Here is a 25,624-nt window from a genome sequence, read left to right on the forward strand (position 1 = left end):
GAAAACACAGCAATAAAGGACTGTGTAGATCAGCCCATGTTGCCTATAAATACAAAACTGACAGTGGCTTGTAGTTTGGCAGTACTTGTGGAAGCTATCAAGTGCAGAACATTACACTGGGTGGCATGTCCTCTTATTATGCATGGCTAACTCTGGTTTGTTGGCATCAGGGAAGAGACTCTTTGTTAGCTGACCTTTGTATGTTTTCATTCACTTCCATAAATGCATCATTGACAGCATTTCCCTGTGGATATGGCAGAATGCATTTGTCTGATTCTATATTCCAGTACACATCAACATTTTAACAACAGATTATAAATTAAAACAGAAGGATGGGGGATGGGGAAGTCGGGGAAACGGACAAAGGACTAGCATCCAAGTGTAATTTGTTAGCTTTTATGCCAACAATAACTAGGAATTTGGACCTTGGACTTTGTACAGTAAACTGGTCCAGCGTGATCTCACAGATATTTTAAAAAAATATTCCATTCTATATCAAAATTAGGCACATGCCCTTTCTTTACATGTAGAGAAGTGCAGCAGGACAGGCATGGTAAATTCTGCCTGCCTCAACAGTTCCTCTCTGGTCTTTGACATAGGTTTGGACACCAGACAGCATCTTTCATTGGTGACTACAGAGGTTCGATTTAGGAATTTGGCTGTAATAATGGGAAGAGTGACATCACACTTGGGTCAGTTACTGTGGAAGGAACAAAACCTTTCATTTGTATTGCTTTAAAATATACACAATAAATATGTCTACTAAAAAAAATACAGTAACACATTAACCTTATGGTATTGAACCAACTAGAAGGTATGTATGATGTGAGCCTTTAGCAAATGAGAGCTATAGATACAAATTTCACTGCAGAGTATGTTGTAGACAAATGTTTCTGTTTCTCTCTTTAAATATGAAATCCTACACTGTAGGGTTTTTCTTTTCTTTTTTTTTTCTCGTAGTGGTAGAAAATGTTTTGAACAATTGTCTGTGAACATGAGCCGACAGTTCATTACTGAGATCCCCAGAATGCCAAAAAATTTGCAATGCAAACAATTAGTTGCTGGATGCCAACTCTGCAAAAGCCCTAACACACACGCAGCCTCAAAACAAGAGGCTTTGCTGTACAACCTCAGATAGTCTTCCTGGTTTCTGTGTACCATTTGACACTGTGACAGCCAATGTGAAGCTGCCTCCAGCCTGGCAATTCCTACATGCCAAGCTTATTGAATTGGTTAGAATGCCACAGAAGGGGGAAAATAATAAGAATGCTAGCAGCACAACCATCAAATCATTTTCATATTGAACCTACGTGGTCCTGGGACCTCCCCTTCCACCACCGCACCGTTGTTTTTGCGGGGAACGTACTCGAGGTCAATGTTGGTTTTATGCTTGCCTTTCCCTCGGCTCCACACAAAAAGTAGTAAGAAACAAAATAAAACCACCCCAAGGAATGTGAAACAGCCCATGGCTGTTGACACCAGTATTGTCTTAAGGTCCAGGGAAAATATATTCACATTGGTCCCATTGGAACTGGTGTCATTGGAATCCGTCATGTACATAGGAGTCCTGTTGGCATAGAGGAAACGATCCGAGACAAACCCTTTGACGGTGAGGGTCGCTGACAAGGTGTCATTCCCAGCTGCATTGCTGGCCACACAAACATAGATCCCACTGTCTTGATCTTGGGCAAACCGGATCTCCAGGGTGCCATCTCCCAGCACTGTAGCTCTCCCGTTTGTTTTTGTGGTGACCAGTCTCCGTCGTGGTGTCAGCCAGGCGATGGTCGGCTGCGGGTCACCATCTGCATTGCACAAGAGTTGTACCGTCTGCCCTTCCTCAACAACCAAGTACTGCAGCTTCTTGTCATGTATCCTGGGCTTCTTGCAAGTGAAGTAGAAAGAAAGGGCCGTGCTGTGGAAGTCTTTGAATGGCCTCTCTTTGACACTGTCTGGGCCAGCGCACATCGGTTGCTGGCCACCAAACTGCAGCATGGGCTGCCTTTGTAATATCCAAAGCAAGCGGCAGTCACAAGCCAGTGGGTTGTTGCTTATGCAGAGGACTTCCAGGGCTTTGGTGGAATGGAACACATTCTCCTCAAGGGTTTCCAACAGGTTTTGGGACACATTAAGCACACGAAGGAACCGAAGTCCTTGGAAAGCACGGGGTTCGATAGTACGCAACTGGGCCCCAACTATGTGAAGCTCCTGCAGGCGCACGACATCTGTCAGCATGTCTGACTCAATGCTGCTGATGGGATTATAGGAGAGGTTCAGGTGGGTCAGGTAAACCAGGTGCTTCAGAGCAGAATAAGGTATGGCAGATAGGTTGGTATTGGTGATGGAGAGAGAGGTGAGGTTCAAGCCATACAGGCTATTGACCGGAATCATGTCCAGCATAGCCCAATAGTCTATTTCTAGGTTCTTCAGGTGGAACAATTTCTTAAAGGCTAATGCAGGCAAATGGTTAATGTTGAGATGTCTCAGATGCAGGCTGATGAGGTTGTGAAGATGGGAAAGGGCTTCTGTTGGTACAGCTGTGAGGTTGCATTTCTCCAGAGTGAGCTGCTCCAGGCTAAGCAGTCCGCTAAAGGCCCTGTGGGATATATAAACCAGGTCGTTATCCCCAACCTCGAGTGACTTGAGATTGTGCAGATCCTGGAACATGTGGTCCAGCAGAATGACAATCTTGTTCTCGCTGATATCTAGCTTTGTTAAATTTGACAGCCCAGTGAAGACCCCTAAAGGGACCAGCTTCAGACGGTTCCCTTTCAGTCGCAAGGAGCGCAAGTTAAACAGATTGCTAAATGCTCCAGGCTCCACATTGGCAACAATGTTGTCACTGAGATCTATTTCCTCAAGCAGGGGGAAAGCTGTGAATTCCTCCGGGTTGACATTTTTCAGCCTGTTCTTGCTAAGATCCAGGATTTTAGTCTCAATGGGGATGCCCTCGGGGATGGCAACCAGGCGCCTCCGGTGACAGCTGACAGACTTATTCTGTGCTGAGCACTCACAGCGGGCCGGGCAGCCTATGGTGGAGCCCATGAAAATCAGCAGCACAGCCAGACCTAGAAATGGCTGCCAGCATGATATGGCTGTGTGAAGCATGACTCCACTGATGTTGTCTAATCCTCCGTCACAGGCCTGCCGAGAGAGAGGGAAGAGGGGAGAAAAGGGAGAGTTAGGTTAGCTTAAGAAAGGTCTTGTTCTCAGGTAAGTCCCATTCATTTCCAGTTAAAACAACTGTAGCAAAAACTATAAACCTGTCTCCCCCTGAGCCCCCTCCCTCCACTCTACACACACACACACACACACACGTTTTTTTCCTAAAGTTCAGGGATGCATTTAAATATTTCTTTGCCCAGAATTCCCGGTCAACTATAGTAACATCCGCTCCCATGTTTTGACACCCCACCAGCTCCACTCTGTTGAATGTAACACGCTCACTGAACTGCCTCTGGCTCCACTCTCCCTGTCTGGTCTGCAGCAGTTGCACCAAAACTGAAGGAGCGACCTGTTGAGAGCCAGCAGCTCTCAACAAAAGCAATGCCGCTGATTCGCTCGCTCTCCCCCCTCCCATCAGCACCCAAAGTCTCGACTGTCATCGGCTTAGGTAGAGGTGCTACTGAGGGGGTTGGTAAGGGGCCGACTCTCCCTTCAGTAGCGGTGTAGTGGTGGCGGGTCCCCAGCCAGTCCCCAGCCAGGTCGCAGTCTGCTAGGGAAGGTGGAGGGAGCGGAGGGAGTGCAGGTGGCTGCCTCTTGGCTGCCTCTTCTCTACTATGCAGATCCGGCCAAAGGGAGCGAGCAAGATAGGGAGCCTGAGGGAGCTCCACAGCTTCCTCTCGCCCACCCTCCACATTCTCCTCCTTAGCTCTTGGCTTCTCCGCCCGTCCTCTGCTCCGTGCCTGTGTGCCCGACACTGCCCTTGTCTCCTGCAACACCGGCCACTTGTTCAGGGCTGCTGCTGGGGGCAGCGCTGCCACCATTATTTACTTATGGGGCAGGGCAGGTGGCTGGTTTGTGCCAGTTTTTAGGATTTATCACACATGTTTACCCAGAAGTCAGTCCCACTATGTTCCATTGCCAATTGGGCTTTCTCCCATGTAAGTGTGCCTAGGACTGCAGCCTTAGCTGCCTTAGCTCCCAAGATCTCTGTAAATTTCATTCAAAATAAACACCCATTGGATTGCACTGTTAATTCTTGAACATTAATTTCCACAGTAAGCAGAATTGTCAAATGCAACCTGCTCTGTCAGCTACACTTTTTGGTACAAGGTTGGCATGTATCTGGCAAACAAACCTAGGTGGAAGGGAAACAGAAAAAAAATCAGTTGTGGTGAGAGGTGAAAGAAAGTGTGTGTGTGTGTGTGTGTGTGTGTGTATGCGTGGTTGAATCCAGCTGGGTATGTGGACGTTTTTGTTGCGGGATGGGAGAAATATAATGAAGGAGCTTAGGAAAGGCTATTGGGTAATGTTGGGGTGCTAAGGGAGTGTGCAAGGGGGCTGTTTAAATGAGAAGGGATCTGTCCATGAGGGCTGAGTTGAGAGGGTGAAGCTTCCATAGAGTATCATATTCTGAAAACCTAAAATGTTTGTGTTTGAGTGAGTGAGTGGGTGAAAAAGATTTTCTTTTCAAGAAATGCACCCTTGCATTTTTTCTCAGACATCCAGTTGAAATACCCCTGCCTTACTCTCAGCTGCACTGTTTTTGGATCCAAGTTGAAGGCAGTATATCTTACAAGGTTGTACAATCTTAGAAGGGCCGTGGCTGTGAGGGGTGTGGCTGTGACTGTCACAAAGGGGCCCCGCACTTCTGAATTTGCCATCACATTACTGCTCATCATTGAGCAGCAGCAGATCGCTGCTTCTCGGTTTACAGGAACTAAGCAATCTTTCTCTCATCTCACTCCGGCCGGAGACTTCTAGACTGGACAAGCGTTCCTCAGAGCAAAAAATCCCTCCCACCTTGGGCTGGGCTACGCTTTGCCTCCCCTTTGCCAGCTTCAAACAGTCTCTTGGCCAATGTCCAAATTCCTTGTAGCCATGGCAACCCCCAACCTGGGGAATGCAAGCAGTTGAAGTCTGCTGTCCTTTTGTTGCTAACTTTGAGCAGTCTCCTTTAGGGCATCCGATTTCCTTCCGGCTCTCGCAGCTAGCAACCCGGGGAGAGCTACTAACTTTCTCTTCAACCAAGCTCAGTCCTCCCCCGTTCCCAGGGCATTTAGCATTATCAAAACTTGAGGAATCACGCTGCCAGTCTACGCTCACTTGGTCAGCCAGGGGCTCAGCATTTTTCGGAGCCCCCGGACTTCTGTCACCAACCAAGGCAAAGCCAGAGGAAAGTTGTTCCCTCAGGAAAGCCAGAGGGAAGTTGTTCTTCCAAAAGACTAAACTGGAGCTCCAGAATTTCGATCTGGAGCATCAGCAGTCTTTCCCAGGGAAGGACGAAAGTCCCTTACCTGGTCCCGCAGCTTGCTTCGCGGTGGGGGGTAGGCGCTCCGTCCCTTCCCCTGAAATTCTTGGCAGGGGGGAGGCGCCCCATTGCTCCCCGCTGAAATTCTGGCCGGGGGGGGGGAGGCGCCCCGTCCCTCCGGCTGCAAAACCTCTTCTCTTGCCGGGACGCAAATAGCGTTGCCCTTATTTTTGCCATAGTCTACGTAAATGTCTATGTAGACTACACGTGCCCAAATAAGGAACGCAAATGGCGGCGCCCATGGGCGCTGCCATTTGCGTACGCACTTTTTTTTTCTTTCCAAAGTCAGCCGTGATAGGCTACGTAAAGATTTACGTAGCCTATCACGGTATTTTTTGAAAATCTAGCCGTGATAGGCTACGTAAATCTTTACGTAGCCTATCACTTTTTTTTTTTTTTTACTTGGAGTTGGAAATGGCGGTGGCGGCAGGGACATTTGACCAAGGTAAATCCCATCCCGGGGGGTGGCGGGGTGGTGGTGGTGGACTGTTTCTCCACCAATTTGGCATTCGGTCTCCCGGAGATTCATGGAGAAATTCTCCGACATCCCTAGTCCTGCCTGCTGCTACTACTGACGGGTCCAGGCGTCAGGCTCACCTGCCTTCTCCTTGCCAGCCGATAATCCTTAGCCATTGAAACAGCCACAGGGGGTGGCCCTGCGGGTGTACGAAACATACTCACCGGTCTGCTGGGGGCGTCCGCAGCGGGGGGGAGGCAATCCATCCCTCCCTCTGGAATCCTTCCCGGCCGGCTCTGCACCATGACGAGTCCACGGAGCTGCCGGCCGGGCCCATCCACAGCTGGACTTTGTCCACTGCAGGGCTGCGGATGCAAATGGCGTCCGGTGTAGCAGATGCCATTTGTGTCCCTGCTCTTTTCGTGATAGGCTACTTAAATATTTACGTAGCCTATCACAAAAAGAGCAGGGACGTAAATGGCATCGGCTACACCTGACGCCATTTGCATCCACAGTCTGGGCAGTGGACCGGCCGGCAGCAGGTAGGGTCCATCCCGGGGGGATTTCGGGGGAGTTTGGCGGAGGGGTAGTCCATTCTGCCACGGACTCTGGGCTTTTATCTCCATACTGGAGGAGAGTGGTGGGCCACCTAGGGATGGCGGAGAAATCCGCCATGGACTCCAGTGAGGCCAGATTCTTTAGAATCTGGCCTCACTGGAGTCTGTGGCAGATTTCTCCACCATCCCTAGGTGGCTCTCCACTCTCCTCCAGTATGGAGATGAAAGCATCCAGCCTTGAAAGCTGGAACAAAACTTTACAGTCCTGTCCCGGACCTGCCCTAGCTGGAAACTGCATATTTCCTAACTAGCAAAATAACAAACCTTGGGGTGCAGTTCAAAAGCTCTCACACTTCTCTCTCTCCAAATCCCTCTATACCATAAACCAACCTGAATAACCTCAGTGTCTTATCCCACCTCTGCCACCATGTCAAGGAGAAGGATCCCACCGGGACCATCCCCAACCTCCCTATGAGGGAGGACCACCTAGGACTCGATCCCGGGATCTCCCTCCCCAAAACAGGACTGGCCAAACCTGGCCTTTCAGTCCCCCAAAATACCCAGTAGCCACCCTCATAAGCCAAGAGGCACTGAGCCTATGCAGAGAGACCAGACCAACTAAAGGTGGATAAAGGTTTATTATGATCAGAATAAAGGGGTAGAGGGAAAGGGAAGAATGGAAGTAGCAAGTTACATAAGAAGGTACAAAGCCAAACCACTTGAATTTTAAACAGAGAGCTTCATGAATGCACACCCAAGCAAAGTAATAAATCTACCTGGCCTATCCTTGCATACCTAAGTATGGATCTCCCTGGATAGCAACCAGCTGTCTGCAGGTCCAGGACCACCAGGATGAAGGGAGACCCCATGCCTTGACCTCAGCCCGCTTTTAAAGCCCAGCCCTGGCAACCCAGGGCAGATTTTGCTTCAGCCAGTCACTGGCTCAGTCCCTGGTTGGACCGCCCTGGCCTCCCAGAGGCTGGAACTCCCCACCAACTCCAGCTGGTGGCACGTTCTAATTAGCAGGGGCTGTGTCTGGCCTTGGGAAAGGGCCCAGGCACCTCTAGATTACAAAGTCCAGGTGGTTACATCCAATGTGACAGCCTGACCTGATCTTATGGAGAAAAGCAGCCCATTATCCTTGACAGTGGCCATCACTACATCTTGTGGAAGGGAATTCCGTAGTTTAACTATGCACTGTGTGAAGAAGTACTTCCTTTTATCCATCCTGAATCTTCATAGGATGACCCTGGGTTCTAGTATTATGAGAGAGGGAGAAAAATGTCTCCCTATCCACTTTCTCCACTCCATGAATAATTTTGCATGCCTCTACCATGTCTCCCCTTACTCGCCTTTTTTCTAAGCTAAACAATCCCAGACATTGTAAGATAGGCTGGTATTTTCATCCCCATATAGCAGATGGGGAGCAGAGAGTGAATAGCTTGCCTAAAGCACCTGGGGCATTCATAGCAGAGGTGAGATTTGGAAACGTGGACTTCCTGATTCATAGCTCAGTCTCTCGACCACTATGCTACACCACTGATTAGTTACTTTTAGTCTGCCTTTTTGTCTTAGAACACTCGAAGAGATTTACGAATGACTAAATACAAAACAATAAATAATAGATTCAGTAAGAAAGCATTCTATTCTAAATATACCTAAGAAACCATTATGGGGTAATTTCTTCCCTTGTCATGACCACCCCTTTCTCTCCCATGCATGTTCCTCTACATTAGGCTGGCATCAGGGGTAGGCATTGTTGGGTCCCTGCTGAGGTCCACACACCTGCAGGGCGCCCACTGCCAACGCCAAGATCCTTCTGGCCCTGCTGCTGCTCCTCCTTGCTGTCACCGCCTGTTCATCTCCCCTCTCAGACCATGCAAGCAGTGACAAGAGAGAGGAGACAGAGCACCTTCTATCTTATTTGCTATTAAGGGGGCACTTCTATGCAGGCTTAGACAGAAAAAAAGTCCTACAAATCCCAGCGTGGTTGGCTGGGGAATGGTGGGAGTTGTAGGACATTTTTTATGTCTAAACCTGCATAGGATTGCACCCTAAACGTGCTTTGGTTGGCTGGGGAATGCTGAGAGTTGTAGGACATTTTTTATGTCTAAACCTGCCTAGGATTGCACCCTAAATGTTCTTAGGACTGCAGACTAAGCTAGAATAAAAATGGGTTTCCACTATAATGATATAACCCAAATCTTTGTATGATGACTATTACAGTTTTAAACTTTGAACCTAAGTGTTTCAGTCTATGAGTCTTTTTTTTAATATTTTTTTCCCCATGAACTTGCATTAAGCAGAGTAATATGGAGACTATATTTAATAAAAAGTGATACAATTATTTCTACCTCCCTGGAAACATAATGATAAAACGTAACACTTTTTAACTTGTCAACCGGCTGCTGAAACACTGGAGTTAGCAGGCGAACTCTACAAAAATGCACAATGTATGAACTGAAAAGAAGGGAGAGAAAAGGCTAGGAAACAAACAGAAGAGAAAAACTCTTAATATGTGCAAGAATCAGTGCATTACAGCACAATGCATGGTGGGAGCTGCTTGAACAGACTTACAAGCTTTATCAGATAGACTGTAAGACTGCTTAAGCAATTTCCCAGTTGAAATGTATGTATTTGTTTAATACATATTCTGCTTTTTCACCAAAAATGGTGCTCAAGGTGACTAACAATGATAAAATACAGATTAAAAACAAAATCTTCATTAAAACATGAAATAAAAACAGATCCATTAGAACAGAATTAAAATACAACAATAAAAGAAATAGACAGTTCCCAGTTGCCCCTGAGGAAGGGTCTTTTGGTTTGAAAAGTGATAGCATCCGAAAACCAATTGGTTCCTGTATTTCCTGTTCACATTGTATATATCAGCCTTCCTCAATTGGGCTTCCTCCATTTGTTTTGGACTACAACTCCCATCGGTGCCAGCCAGCATGGCCAATGGTCAAGGATGATAGGAGGTGTAGGCCAAAACATCTAAAAGGGCCCAGGTTGGGGAAGGCTGGTATGTATGAACTGAAGAAAGGAACGATTTGGGCATATTTCTCATTTTAGGAGTAATCAGTTCTTGCTTAATACACTACAATTGCCTATATGGCACAGGAATGGGATTGTGCCTGCCCTGTCCACTGCATGCACATCTTCGGGGCCTGGAAACATCCCAGACGTTTCCCAGGACCAGCAAGCAGGAGAGTCACTGGTAGGGATGTACAAAACCCCCTTACCTGGAGTCCTCAGGGGGGTCCGCAGTGGGGGAGGCGATCCAGCCCTCCCCCCTGGAATCCTTGCTGGCCAGCTCCGCTCCGCGGCGAGTCTGCGAAGCTCTGTCTGCTGGTGGGCTTCCATCCGCTGCACAAATGGCATCCAGTGAAGGGGATGCCATTTGCGTCCCTGCTCTTTTGCCGAGATAGGCTACGTAAATCTTTACACAGCCTATTACGGCAAAGAGCAGGGACGCAAATGGCGTAGTGGACACTATTTGCATCCCTGCTCTTTGCCATGATAGGATACATAAAGACTTACGTAGCCTATTACTGCAAAGAACAGGGACACAAATGGCATCCGTTATGCCATTTGCGTCCATGCTCTTTGCTGTGATAGGCTACGTAAATATTTATGTAGCATATCACAGCAAAAAGAAGGGACGTAAATGGCATCCACTACGCTGGACGCCATTTTCTTCCACAGACCGGCAGCGGACAGCAGCGGACACACTGGACCCGGCCGGTGGCAGGTACGATCTGTTCCGGGGCAACTTCGCAGGGTGGCGGAGGTGGGTGGTCCATTCCGCCATGGACTCCGAGGGGCCAGATTCTTTAGAATTCGACCTCATTGGAGTCCGTGGCGGAATTCTCTAACATCACTAGTCACTGGATGAAATGTATACATAAGTTCCAATGTAATCCTTTCTCAGACTTCATGAATGTTAATGACCGTGCAGGTCAGCAGTCTACACTTATAAAGTCCAGAGCTTAGATGTACATCCCATGAAAAATGCACGGGCCTTATGCAAACATTAATTCATACCAACATCAGAATGTCCACTGAAGTTTGGAGGGGGGACAAACACATTTGATAGGTGGGACTGCTCCTCATTTCAATACTAGCATTTGGAATTTAGAGAGAAAAAAGTATCCTGTTCCTAAAAACCAATTAGAATTCTCGAAAGAACAGTCTGTAGGGCAGGGGTGTTGAACCTCTTTCACTCTGAGGGTCAGTTTCGGAGATGCTCACGGAGGTGGGCAGGGCCAAAGGGAAAGGGGGAGGAGGCAAAATTTCCAAAATATCAGCATATTGTAGCTTAAAGCTGTTACTGCCAGTAACTCAGCCTTAGGAGAGGCATTTCAGCCTTACAGAATGGTGGCGGCGGGGGGGGGGGGATGGGGGACATGCAAAAGCCAGGGAACTGCTAAACAATCGGTGGTTGGAGAAAGGGGGAGGGGTGATCTGGCAAACCCTGGAGGGCTGGTTTGGGAACCCAGGTGGGTCAGATTTGGACCACAGTCCTAAGGCCCATAGGCCCAAACCCCTGCTGTAGGGTTTGACACGCACTTCATGTTTCTGGATGAATTTTGACGGGTTATTGCATACTAAATGCTATTGTCAAGCACCTTTGGAATGCCCTTTGTGTTTCTGGAAACAGAAGCTTTTTCATTTCTCCTTTCTCTTTCAAAACATACACACACACAAACACCACAAAATATGGACTCTCTATATTCTTGGGAAATGCAGGCAGTAACAGCCAATGCCTGTCTGTGTTAGACATGCTGTGTGGAAGAGTGGTGTGAAAGGCCTCTCAAGTGCGTGAACACACCCCAACTTTGACCTGCACAGGCTTTTGATTTTTCTCCTGGGCTTCTCTTGGGCAGAGACTGATAACGTGCAGCAAGTTGTGTGGTGGCACTCTGATCTAGCCTGAGAACATGAATGAAGCCTTCTTGTCACTATCTGATGCCCCAACAGGAGATTTCAACACCGTCTGGGAAGAACAGACTGCTGAGTCTCATTTAGGCCCCCGTCCCTGCATTTGGCGGAAGGCTTGCAAGTCAAAGAATTGCTAGCAATGTCCAGCTGTGTCAAAAACTCACCAAGCGAAGACTTCACTTCATTAGGAATTAGGTTACAACTGAAAATCTATCAGGCCCTGAGATTTGGGTCTTTCCAATGAATTCTGATCAAAGGAGCTTTCGGCCACTCTGATCATTACTTCCTGAATGCAGCCACAGAGGATAAGCGCTGCTGATACATCTGCTGTGCAGGGAATTCGTTTCCTATCTTATCCATCTAATACATGCCGCTGAAAGTAAACAGGTTCAGAGGAAGAACAGCACCCTCCCCCTGCCCCCAAGCTCTCCTTTGAGTTGCTGTAGGGCGAAAAGCTTGACTGCAGACATCCATGCTACATGATAACAACAATACAAACTCTCCGAAGTAGTGTGAAGTTGAGAATAAAAGATGACAAAAAGGACATCTTTACTATAGCTACTTTGGGTTAACAAAAAAGGGTGTGTGTGACGCTTGCCATGGTTTCTAACAGCAATCATGTCTACGACTAAGGAGCTTTTAGTTTGCATCATCTTGAGACGAGATCATTTTAATTTGCTCCAGCCTTGGAGATGTTTGCACAGTGAAGGGGCTGGTCTAACTCTGAAGAGTACAGTGGTACAGCTAGGTAATTTGGGATGTAATGGCCTCGTTTTAGGTAATTCTAGATAATTCTGGTAATTCTAGGCAATTCTGGACTTAATGGCTTCATTTTAGTTGGCCATGGATGTTACTTCAGTTGTAAAGCACACAACAAACTTTTATCTTCTCCACCACCCTACATGCCACACTTTATAACTGCTTCTACGTTCCTCATATGTAAGAATGACAACAAAAGTGTTTGCCCATCCTGATTTAAAAAAACCAACACTCTGAGCATGTACAGTTTTGCATTTTAGGGCCGATCTACATTGTGCCTGCCATCGCAACGAATTCGGTGTCCTGTCGGGTTAAATGCTCTCGCATTAAAACATGATTATCCACACTCAGCCATTTTCCCCATTGTGGTGCTTCATCAAATGTGTGAGCTCGGTCCACACTTGAGTGCTGTGCTTTTTTCTTGTTCTTAAAGATGGCAGATCTGAGGATCAGAAACTCTTCCTGTTTCTGCTGATTCCACACCCACCGTGTGGCAGTGGTGCGGGAGAGGCTTGTTGTTTTCCACATGTTTCGCTGGCCTTGGGGAAAACGACCGGCTTGTCCCTTGCTGCTGCCACCACTATAGCAGGTGGGAGTGGAGGGAAGAAGGAGGCACCTATCCTTTTCTCCCCCCGACCTGCTGGAGGCCAGGGCGAGTGGCTGGGGGGTGTCTGTCAATGCTCTTTTCCCTGCACCAGCCCTTGACAGCCAGTGCGAGGAAGAGGGGCAGTGGCAGTGGCACCTAGCACTCGCGTTTGGGGGCGGGGCTGCTAGCATCTTTGAAGATTCGAAACTTCACATCGGCTCGGTCAGTAGTTGGATGGCGACCGCCTGGGAATCAGGCTTCCTGCATTGAGCATGGGGTTGTTCTATCCCTTCAAATGAGACTAAGTTTACCCCCTTCTATCCCCTGCTTCAGCTTAAAAAAAAAAAAAAAAAAGGCGTTATCTTCGAAGAACGGTGGCTTCTCTGTGATTGTTTTTTTCTAATTCAGGCATGATCTTTGAAGATTCGAAGATGTACAGCTTTGAATCCTCAAATCTTCAATGATCATGCTTGAATTAGAAAAAAAAAATCACAGAGAAGCCATGATTCTTCGAAGATAACACCTTAATGTAAAATAAAAATAAAAATGCCAAAGCGGGGGTAGAAGGGGGTAAAACTTAGTCTCATTTGAAAGGATAGAACAACCCCCTGCTCAGTGCAGGAAGCCTGATTCCCAGGCAGTTGCCCATCCAACTACTGACCGGGGCTAACCCTGCTTAGCTTCCGAGATCAGACAAGCACACGCACATTCAGCCCTTTGCTTGTTGTTGAGGAAACATTGAGTGCTGAGGAAGCTATGCGATCAGTAGCTGGAAGATGACATGGGGCCATTGAGAGCTGTGATTGGACAGGAGGGAAATACAAACACCGCCATATATGGACAGGCAGGGGAGGGGACTACGACCAGATACAGTAGTGAAGGCAGAAAATCAGAGCACATTAAGGGGAAATACTGGGATATCAGGGTATTGAAAGTGGGAGCCTGGAAGCAGGAAATTCCAGTTCCAATTCAAGGCGGGTACTGCGTGGTGTGAAAGACAGGCGGTGAAACCTCATTGGAAGCAAAAAAAACCATAAGTGTAGATTGGCCCTTAAACTCACTTAAACCATAGTGCTACTATGACTACCAGAATAAAATGGAGTTTGCTTCTGCACATGCTGCTCTGTGGGTGGTCATTTGGGGGACTTATGGGCTGTGGGGCCCTGGTCTTTGGCCCCAAGGTCCAAGCCTAACTGCACCACTGCCTCCTCCCCTTTGAGCGTGTGCAGTTTTATATGTTACATTCCCTTAAATGATAGCACTAGCATGACTACATGATGTAGCTTGTTCTGCTGTCCTGATGCTAAATGCATTTACCTGGGAATAAGCACTCTTTTGCTGTAAAAGGACAGAATAGGATAATCTAGCCATAGCTGCACCAATGAAAGAATGTTGGAAGAATGAAAAAGGAATAGAACTTGGATCAAAATGCCACAACATTTCAGCTGGTGAGTCCCAAGTGTCTGATAGGGTGTAAGTAGTAAGAAGGCTCACTTGGTGTAAGTAGTTTGGCAGGGTGGGTGGGCATGTGGCACACACCCACTTTGGGGAAACACCAGCTCCCCTTGCTTCTACCTGTAAAGATTGTAAGAAGGCCTGCCTAGAACAGAGACTCATGCAGAGAGATACTGGGTGACCTCTGATGGCTCGTAGTTCTGGCACTCTTCTCTTTGCATGGCGTGATTGCATCACTCAGTCACTCCCAACAGAGAATGTCCTGCCTTTATAGGAAGATGCAGGAGGCATGCACAGACATGTGGGAACCTCAGTTCATTTTATTAGATAATGAAATAGCTGCGGCTCTAGGAGCAAATAGCAGCTTCAAAGGGGAGGGGATTTTCAGCAGGGGAAAGGGGTCCCCCCCCCGCTGTGGTCCTAATTGGGATCGTGGACTTCTGTTATTTTAGAAAAGAGGAAATTCTTAAGCACATCTAGTATGACCCCAGGGGAGCAATCCTGTGTCTCCTAGAAGGTGTCTGGGGGACATAGGATTTTTCGATTTCCTAGCTCTGAGCTCAAAGACAGGGCTCTGAGCTCGGAGCCAGGCAACCACACTCCACCCCCCCCCCCCATAGCCAGCGCCGAGAGAACCATGCTGGCTGCCTCTCCACACTTGATAAATGGAGCACAGAGATGGGGGAAAGGGGGCATCCCCTTGGGCAGGGAGGAGAGGAGGCCAGGGTGCCTTTTTCTATCACCACCTTTTCCTATTATGCCTTTTTCTATCACCGCCCCACCCTCCTTTCCTCCCTGTCCCCAAAGCTTCCGCTAGATGGGAAAATCACCCCTCTAGCTAAAAGAGAAGCAAGGTGCCTCTGTCTCTGCATAGGATACTCCTAAGCCTCCAAGTTTGGGGGCTTACGAGTACACTGGGTGCAACCCGTATGATTGTGCCCTAAATCTATTACTTGAATGCTCAGAAAATGCTTTTGCCAGTTTTAGTGACTAGCCTGCCCAAGTTAGATTTGCGCTGGCATAGTTGCAAAAGATTATTTGACCTCCCCTCCTTTAGTCAGACAGATGTACTTCCAGAAAAACTCTTCCACAGAGAAACCCCCACTCTTAATTCATTTCCATTCACCAGACCTTGTCCCACCTATATACTTTTTCCATATACCAATAAAAATCAGATTTCCATTAGTTTATATGCTGTTTGAACACAAGCCCTACATGGCGGTTAGTGAACTGGTGAACAATGAACAAAGCTGTTTTTAAGTGATTAGTTAACAGTCTGTTTGATCTCTCCAGAAGCACTTGAGACCTCTTCTGGCATTTTTTCTTTGAAATGCAAAACTGGTTTTTACTCTGCTTTTATTCTGCTTTAAACTTTTAAAGGTTTTACATTATGTTTTATCATGTTGAATTTAGGGTTTTAATTTTTGTGAACTGCCCAGAGAACTTTGACTCTTGGGTGGTATAGAAATGTAAATAAATAAAATAACATAAAACAAAATGGGTACCAAAAAATACAGCAGTTCTGAATCTCCGGTTGGACTCCATGGTGTCAGTGGTTTGGCTGCAGCCAGTGTGGCTTGTGCTGTCATTACCTATTCCAACAAAGCTATTGGTACTTTCTTCATATAGTAAAATTGTGTTATGGAGTGTCCAACTCTATCTCTGCTGTTCCCCGATGGGGCCATATCAATCTATGAAGCTGCCTTATACTGAGTCTGATCAGAATCACAGGTAGCAACCCTTTCTGAGATGTTTACATAGCTGAGGCTTGGGCACCTGGAATTTTGGCACCCCATATGGTTGCCTAGTTTGCCTTTATAACTGGGCAAGCAATTTACCCACATAAGGTCTGTTAGAAGAGGGTGGGACCACTTTTTCCTAGGCACTAGGGCACCCTTTTCCAACCTGGTGCCTCTAGATGTGTTGGACAAATCTCATCATCCCCTGGCTGGGGATAATGGGGATCTTATTCCAACACACCTGGAGGGAAGCAGGTTGAGAAAGACTAGGGATGTCTGTCGCCAGGAAATCTGGCCTTTTTTGGACTCATTGGATTTTCATGGCACCCCTGATTCAGGTTGCATTTGCAAGCCGACCTGCGGGTTTCCCCCAAAATCTGGGAACTCCCCCTCCATTTTTTCATTTATTTGGGTAAATAGGAAGTCACACAAATTGCAACTGCAATTTGCGCACCTGTCTGTTTATGCAATTTTTTTTTAAAAAGGAAAATTGGCAAACTGGTCCAACTTGATGCAGATCGAGTCAGGCCCGCTCGTAGGAAACAGGCCAGAGTCTGGGGAAGGGCAGGCTGATGAAAGCTCGGCGAGCTCCACCCCCCAGACGGATTCCTCCAACATCCCTAGGGAAAACTGCCCTATGGCTTGACTCTGCATAGGCTTGGAAACATTGTGGGGTATCTTGTTGATCTCCTTTTTACTGTAGGATTTTCACCTATGAGCTCAGGGGGGCATATTCTATCTGGACACTTGCACATTAGTACATTGCTCCATCCCCCTTGCCCATCAGTGAACAGATCCTACAGCCATATTTGTGTCCTGTGCAAAGTGTGTTGGTGGCATAAATAACAGTGGCGGGGCAGTATTATTTCTGCCGCTCAACAAGGGCAACCTGCGGCACTAGGGCTGAATGTGCCCACCAGCCTAATTTCAAAAGCCCTCTACATGCATTCAGTTCAGACTAGTGCTGTGCTGAAAATTTCAATTCATCCTTTTTCAGCATTTCATGAGTGGGGGTGAGGGCAAAAATGAAAACTCTGGTGAAAGAGGCTGGGAGCAGTGAAAATTTCAGAGAATTTTCTCCTTGGAGAGGGGGATAGGGTTTCCACATATCTTTTTTAAGTGTAGGAAATTCTTGAGGGGTATTCTTTCTGTTCTTTATTTTTTTAAAACATACCCCCTGCATTTGCAGGAACCCAGGACTCTTCTCCAGCCCGGCAGTTCTTTCTGAACTCCCAGGAGACCATGTGACCTTGCCCTCTCCAATAGGCATTCAGGAAGAACTTCCGGCTGGACAAGAGTCCTGGGTTCCTACAAGTGCAGGGGGTGTGTTTTGTTTTTTTTTAAATAAAAATAATAGAGAGAAGACACCTCAAGAATCACCTAAACTAAAAAAAGTATGTGGAAACCTGTCCCCCTCCCCAAGGAGAAAATTCTCTGAAATTTCCCTCCTCCTGTGAATGAGGCAGAAAAAAACAGTGCCTCTTTTACAGGGAGAGAAAAAGTTCCTGAAAATAAGGGGCAGGATTCAGCACACCACTAGTTCAGACTGTGGCAAGAATGATGTTTCTCTTCTCTGGTGGCCTGCTGCATGGGAAAGAAGAGGGAGAAAGAGTGGCAGAAAGAGAAAAGGGTTGACAACACCCACTTTTGGCTCTGGTCATGCTCACCTCTGGCTTTAGCCCCGCTTGCCACTGACATGTGGCCCTTGAGAGATTACTCATGACCAACTGTGGCCATCAACAGAAAAAAGGTTAGCATTTTTTGTAAACCTCCCTGGAAATTTCCAGAAATTTCTAGAAGAACAACAGCACTGACAACAACAATAATCAATATATATACGTATATAGCAGAGGGAGACAACAAATATTGACCCAAGAATAAGTATTGCTTTTCTTATGCTTAAAGTAGGGGCTTTATTTAGCTTGGATAAGAGAAGAGAGGATTTGGTCACCTTTTTCAAGTATATGAGGTTGTCTTAAGGAAGAGAGGGACTAATTATTCTGTTGGCTATTGGCAGCAAGATAAGAAGATAAGAAATAATCAGCTCTACTGGCAACTGAAAACATTTAGGGTATATGTTAGGAAGAGGTCTCTTCCTAACTACATATGAAGGAATTTCTATCACTGGATGCCTTTAAGAGCACTTGGTTGGATTAGTTCAGGTGGATTCAGTTCTTGGGGCAAAAGGACTGAATGGAGGAATGGAGAACCTACAGCCCAGTTCATACATCATGTATATCATCTCATGCTTTGATCACGCTTGGTGACTCACAGCTGAATGTGTGAATTTTCTCTGCTCAAAACTTTTGTACATGAGGGATTCTGTACGTGTATGTGATATTTGCCGGACTGTGCTATTTTAGACTGAAGGCAGGGAACTGAACATTTGAACAATCCTCCCCATTTACACAGATAAAAACCTGCATGCACATACAAGATTCTAGCCTAGACTTCTACTAGTTTTTAACCTGCACATGCTGGTTTTGAATCTAAGGGATCCTGTATGGCAGAAGAGGGTGCAGTATCCCTTAACTAAGAACAGCTTTAGGTGGAATCCTAATTAAGGCTGACCACTGGACTGTATGACCAGACCCTCCCCATATCCCCAGTTCCAGGTTTGGATTGGATCCAATGGCGTTGTTCCACTAGTGGAATAGAAACCACAGGCAGAACAGGTTTCCCCTATCCCCTGCAGCCCCTTGCACCCCCTGAAATCTGCTCTGTGGGATTAGGGACCCTCCAGATATGGGGCCTCAGGGGAAGGAGAGCATGGACAAGTCCCATTGCACAAGCAGACTTCTGCTCATGCAACTGTTGAATCTAACCCTTGGGGTTTGGGCTGATTTCATCTCTTTCATTCTCTATGCCAACGCATAAGCAACTTTCTATCTCAGAACAAAAGAAATAAAGAAATAAAGATAGAAAAAGAAAGCAGATGAATTAGATTGATTTCTCTACTTTCATTCTCAGCATGAATGCTGGATACAGTATACATTCCTCCTCATTGGGGAAAACAGTATTGTTGGGATCTATAAACATATAAAAGACTGCTTACATGTTTCTTTATGAATATCAGTTATTCTTGTAAGTACAAATCAATGTGGGAAACAGCTGGAAACAGAATGCAGGACTTAATAAAAGCATTTAATATTCAGTCCGGAGCATTACAGAATCTGTCACCTTTCCTGCTGTCTGCTGCAATTCCCATTTAGAAGACCCTTCCTCTATTCCTGTGTGGTTAAAAAAGGAAAGGGGAGATGCCCAAGAAGTGTTTTGGCCAAAGCAAACAAAATGCAAGGGGACAATGCGTAACCTCACAGCCAAGTCCAGCTCACCTAGGGTCCTAATTTGGCCTTCCAAGGTTCCCCAGATGGCCACACTCCTTTGCCCTGACCACTGATAATTTTCTGTAGCCCCTCCCCCCCTAAAAGGCTGAAATGCCTCTCCTATGGCTTATTTCCTGGTAGTACGAGCTTTAACCAAGTATATGCTGGCATTTATGGCATTTTAGGCCTTGCCCCATTTGCCTTTGGCCCTGCCCACTGCTGGAATATGGCCCCCAAGAACTCCTCTGAAATGGAATTCAGCCCTCAGTATGAAAGAGGTTTAACATCGCTGTGCTACCCCCTGCCCCATCTATTGAAAGACTACACAATATAATGCCACCGGAGATATATTCCATATTAGTTGTTGTTCCGGTATTTCATTGTCTGGCTCTGCAAAAATACGACAAATACTTCCACAGGGCTGGCTGAAGACACTGGCTGCCTGTGGGGAGACTCCAAATGGTGTCCTCTTTCCCCACAAATCTAGGTGCATAGCACCTGAGGACAGCCAAATTATTTTGGCATCTGAGGCAAAAAAAAAGTCCCACAAACACCTCTTCCTTCCCTCCCTGGCATTGAAAATACAACAATAACACGATAAATAACGTTTGCTGCCCTTTCATGACACCCCAAATCAGCTGCCTGAGGCAGCTGCCTCACTCTGCCTAATATAGGGCCAACCCTTTCTCTGTATGCATATGTTATTTTTATATTGCATATCAGTGTGGGAAACAGCAGGAGATGGAATAAAGGAAACACATACAAGTGTTGACTATTTTGTTTGCCTTTCATAGCTGCACTAATTAACACCATTTGAATAAATTAACTGAAAAAAACCCCAAATCAGTAGGAGGTCTAAAAATACAGTTTTAAAAAGCAAATGGATGATAAAGCAAATGAGAGTTTTGTGGAAATATTGCACGTAGGGAAAAATCTGAGAAAGAAGTAATTTCTGACTCCTAGGGAAGAGAAGGGTTCAATCCTGTTTGCAGGAGGCTTTTGAAGGGCTCCTGGTCAGGAGCAGAACACTGAGTGGCACACAAGAGCTCCGAAGAGAGGGAATTCTACAAGATGCACATTCCCCCATTACTGCAAGGCCATAAAGGGAAAAGTCGTACTGGGTGAAGTTATTTTTTTTATGCATATCTTAAAGGCACAGGGACACTACAGCTCTCATTCCCAGAAGTGCCAGCTAAATATCAGAATGTTGAAAACAACAGCAGAAAATAGGGGAGAGGAATGGAATGGAGTATCTTGGGGAGGGCTTGGCTGGATGGCTAGAACATTGAACAGAAGCACTTGTTTTAGAGGTGACGATATAGTGCAGCATTTTGTTTTAGCTCCCACTTGTGGGGAATCTATTTTTATTGCTTGACACTAGCTACTTATTACATTTATGCAAGGACCTTTTTCATGCCTTCAGTATACAATGGAATTTTATTCCTTGAAACTGTTCATTAATTCCACTACCATGCTTGCTGTTTAAAGACCTATCCTGTTACAGAATGGGCCAGATGATGAGATTTGTATGCATATAGGTGTTCACGCTTGCATTGCTGAATTACGTATTTTCAGAAATGCTTCTCTCCTTTCCTTTAACAGATCTGCAGGGAAATATATGTACATTAAGATCTATCCCCTGTTGATTCACCTGTGCTACAGTCTAGTAGGAAAGGTATGCTTTAAAGTTTATAGATGTTATGAGTTGCACAACTGCTAAAAATAAAGGCTACATTCTACCACAGAGGGCAATTTTAGTTTAGGGCATTGGAAGTTTAAGCAAATTAAAAGCAATAAATTACCTCTAATGCTAAGGCAGGCATTTTAGCACTTTTGAAAATCATTCCACTCGTGAACATTTAGCAAAACTATTATAAGGAAGCAGCGACTCCTAGAAATCTCTCTCTCTCTCTCTGTGTGTGTGTGTGTGTCTCACATGCAGATGCATGGTTGAATTTGGTCAGAGAAGAAAGAAAGAAAGAAAGAAAGAAAGAAAGAAAGAAAGAAAAGGGCAGTCAAGAAGCTGTCTTACTCTTATCAGGTCAGCCCGACCATGAGGCAGAGTGAGGTGGCCATTGCTGGGGGGCCAGGAGCAGTGGCAAGATGTTGGAGAACAGAGCAGTGTGTGCCAGACAGCCTGCTGCACCCTTCCCAAGCTGCCCTCAGGTGCATTGGAGGACACTGTCCTCTTGCCAGTGCTGAAATAAAATTCAATAACCAGTCCAGTTGGCTTTTGTACTTGAAATGGGGGGTGGGCTGGGGTGCCATCTTATCCTTTGCTTCAGGCAACAATTTGTCTTGGCCCTCCCCTGTCCCTTATACTAGAGCAATCTAATTGTCCATGTGTCCCTGTAATATGCTGACCAACAGCAGCACTCCAGAGTCTCAGAGGTCTTTCCTATCACCTGCAGTATTTCAAACATGATGAAGGACCTGGATGTGTACCCGGTGGGATTGTTTAACTTCTCCCTCCCTCCCTCCCTCCCTCCCTCCCTCCCTCCCTTCTTTCTTTCTCTCTCTCTCTCTCTCTTTCTTCTTTTTCTTTAAACAGTAGACCCCTGTGTCTTAACACCATTTCTAAATATCCTATCCTCAAGGAACTGTTTCCACTTTTGATTTGCTTCCTTTGCATCTGCAACAAAAGGAAGCAAATCGTAGAAGATTTGGGTGGCAGGGGTGCTGTATGTCAGGGGTGGGCAGAAGGTACATCTGGGTGATGTGCAGGAGATGTTCAGGATTGGAGATGTTCCCAATTGTTTACCAGTAACAACATCAGCAATGCACATTCCCACTAAATTAGATTGTCAGAACCCCCGATCTATAGTACCTTAGATGTCAATTGTACATGTATCCTAAAGTATGGCTCATGGGGTGTACTAGGCAATTGAATTTGCCCCTTAAGCCTCCATTTTGAGACATCACCTTGCCGACAAAGGTCCATATAATCAAAGCTATGGTTTTCCCAGTAGTAATGTATGGCTGTGAGAGCTGGACTATAAGGAAGGCTGAGCGCCGAAGAACTGATGCTTTCAAACTATGGTGCTGGAGTCCCCTGGACTGCAAGGAGGTCAAATCAGTCAATCCTAAAGGAAATCAACCCTGACTGCTCATTGGAAGGACAGATACTGAAGCTGAAGCTCAAATATTTTGGCCACCTAATGCAAAGAGAAAACTCCCTGGAAAAGACACTGATGCTGGGAAAGATTGAAGGCAAAAGGAGAAGGGTACGGCAGAGGATGAGATGGCTAGATAGCATCACCAATGCAATGAATATGAACTTGAGCACACTCCAGGAGAGAGCGGAGGACAGGAAGGCCTGGCGTGCTATGGTCCGTGGGGTCACGAACAACAACAACCAGTTGGTGGAACTTATGGTTCTATTTAAAACAATAACAAGAACAAAGAAACTCCACCCCCCCCCCCAACCTTCTTCCATCTGCTCTAGAAGATGTGCAGGCAGTCACACACCAAGCATGTTCAGGTCACAACTGAGACTGTTCACTAATGGTACGTCCAACATGACTGATCTTCCCATCAAGGAATCTGTGATGAGCACCAGAGTTCCTAGCAACACAGTTTGAAAAACACAACCATGTCACAAATTGCTGTGGTAACCAGGTTCAGCCCAAGATATATTGCTGCCTGAGGCAAGGGATAAGATGCCCTTTGCCCCCTTCCCCAACACACACCTATTCCACATACAGAAGCTGATCAGAGTGGCAGCTGAACCTTGCATCAACTATTGCAATGGGACAGCATCTTCCACTGCACCAGATAGAAGCAGGCTAGTTTAGAGGATGCAGGGCAGTCCACACGGTGTTCACAGTGCCTCACTATTGTTCCTCCCCCCGCCCTCCACTGCCTGAAGTGGCAGGCTCAGTCTGCCTGCTGCAGGGTTCGGGAACATTTTTAGGCCATGGGCATATCTGGCAATTTGAGAGACTGTCCTGGGATGATCACAAAATGGCTGCCACTTTACGCATGGCAAAGGACAAATAACCTGCCTTGACTGAGTGCAAGGCAGAGGTGGAGTCTGAGTCCCAACACACAAAACAGTTCCTTTGAACCCCACAGATTTCAAGCATCAACAGAAGCCTGTTTTACAGCAATGCCAGCTGCCTGTAAGAAAATGGGTGTGGGGTTTTTTGTTTTTTTAAAGTGGGAGGGGCATAGCACCTTGCTGGGCACCAAGAAAGTGTCTGGGGGAACACTGGTTCCCACGGGCACCACGTTGCCTACCCCTGGCCTAATGGAAGGGCTGGGCCTGTTAGTAACACCCCTCCATTTGAGAAAGGGCTTGCTATGCAGTGTGGGTGTCTGGTCTTAGAAAAAGGCAGGGATGCGCAGGGTCTGCAGAACATGTTGCATGCCTCTTTGGATTCTGGCTATCAATCCTGTCAGCGATGTGGATTTTGTTCCCACCTGGACAAGCCTGTTTGCAGCTGTTCCATCCGCAGGTCTATGTAGCACTCCTGTTAGTCAAGGGAAAACTTATGCTCGCTAGGGACACTCTTCCTTTGAACTGCCAAAGCAGAGTCTCCTGCGTATTTCACCAGGAAAATCTGCTGACCTCCAGTTAGCCACTGCTGTCTGTGTCACATTGGGAAAAGATGGAGGGTATGCGAAACTGTCGGCCTCAGATTTGTTTTCTGGTTCATGCATTAGGAAACAGTACACTATCACAGACCTTTAACAGGTTGCACACATAATTAAAAGGATTTCTGAAATCCTTTGCTGATGCGTGGAAGTGGAAGAATTAAAATGCTGCCTTGCCTACTCCCAGCATAGCTACCAATCACAGATGGGCCTTGTCAACGGTGTCTGTTGTGCTGCTTGCACCAAAATAAGCCTGTGCCACTGGGCCGGGGTGTGTGTGTGTATGTGTCATTGGAGGCTGATGGCTGTGATTTCGGTGGGGCTGTGAATCCATTCTGGGTTTCAGTGAGAACCAGCCAGAACTCTAAAGCAGCTATCCAAGGTGCTGAATCCTACCCCCCCAATAGGTCCAGCACCTTGGATAGCTCCTTTAGAGTTCTGGCTGGTTCTGACTGAAAGCCAGAATGGATTCACTGACCCACTGACATAGGAGCCTCCAGCCTACACGGGGTGTGTGTGTTAAACTTCTTTCAGCCTGAGAGTTGAATTCCATTTCAGAGTGGCTCTTGGAGGCCTAATTCTAGCGGTGGGTGGGTGGACCTGTAAGCAAAAGGGGGCAGGGCCAGAAATACAAAAAAGCAGCATATTTTAGCTCAAAGCTCTTCCTGTCAGTAGCTAAGCCTTAGGAAAGGCTCTTTGGTGTGTGTGTGTGTGTGTGTTACTGTGGATTAGTTATTGTTTTGAAACTTGGCAGGTCCTCTAGAGTTGGGAGTAGCAGCAGTGGGTGGAGCTTCTGCTAAGTTCAGCAGTTCTGTGTGCGATAAATAAAGGACAGTTGGGTTTGAGGCTGCTGATTCTTAGTCATTCCCTCTACCTATGCAACACTTTTCAACCTCTTAGAATGGGGAAAAACTGCACAGACGCTGGGAAAACACCAAATGATTGGTGGTTGGGGGAAAGGGCTGGGCCAGGGGGAGGGAGCGTCTTTTGGGGAACCCTGGAGGGCTCGATTGCCCCCCCTCCTGGTTGGTTAAATGTGGCCCTTGGGCCAGAGGTTCTGTACACTTGTGATCCAGCAAACTTAATGCAAGCCACTGGCCATGTATTGTGGCCTGACTTGTGCTTAACAGCACCCCCTTGTGTGTCCCCGCCACCATTCTAGACAGGAATTAAAAACAGGACATTTGTTGAGGTTGAGGCAGACCCCAGTCCAGGGCGATTATACTTTGCCTTGGTAAGTGTCTAGTTAAGGGCAAGGCTGGTACATATACAAATGAGGACAATAAATGGTGATTTTTTTTTAACTAGTAAGGAGGCTCCTCAAAGGAAAAACACACACACACTTTAATTCTGTTTATTCTGAAAATGCTTAAGCACATAGCTTCCATTTTCTTTTTAATAATTCCAAAACTGCCTAACATGGAAATGTTTAGTGCTTTCCCTTTTCTTAACACTGCTAGGCATCCTGCTGGAAAGGGAGACTCTGTGTCGCTGTGCTGAATATTTTAAAGAACAGCAGTCTTTCTGCACTGTACCAAGGCAGTGGAATAAATACTCCTTTCTAAAAGAAGAGATAACTATTGCATTACACTAAATCCAGTGATCAGTAGTGAGATCACTATTTTTATGGTAAGAGTACTCCTGAGGATATTTTTTTTGGAACCTAAGAATAATCTGCAAGGATTTTTCAATGCTCAGCTCAATGCTCAGGTAAATAGCAGAGCTGCTTGGTACT

The 25,624-nt window shown here is 46.5% G+C and overlaps 1 protein-coding gene across 5 annotated transcripts in view; it reads right to left on the reverse strand.

Annotated features, from left to right (window-relative positions):
- Positions 1-953: 953 nt before the first annotated feature.
- The window catches only part of LINGO2 (leucine rich repeat and Ig domain containing 2), a 114,623-nt gene continuing 89,952 nt past the window's right edge, over positions 954-25,624 (reverse strand). For 2 of the 5 annotated variants that reach the window (XM_084832146.1, XM_084832150.1), the window contains exon 2: positions 960-3,141. In XM_084832146.1, coding sequence (XP_084688272.1) covers positions 1,285-3,141 — 1,857 coding nt within the window. In that variant the 3' untranslated portion in view covers positions 960-1,284. Of the gene's footprint in view, positions 3,142-3,412; positions 3,470-3,847; positions 3,903-5,456; positions 5,504-25,624 lie in introns of those variants that run through there. The other 3 variants (XM_084832149.1, XM_084832148.1, XM_084832147.1) reach the window with 3 other exon arrangements.

The sequence above is a fragment of the Heloderma suspectum genome, chromosome 2 (genome assembly GCF_057233095.1).
Source record: "Heloderma suspectum isolate Gila_16-S chromosome 2, 16-S_ref, whole genome shotgun sequence".
Classification (NCBI taxonomy): Eukaryota; Metazoa; Chordata; class Lepidosauria; order Squamata; family Helodermatidae; genus Heloderma; species Heloderma suspectum.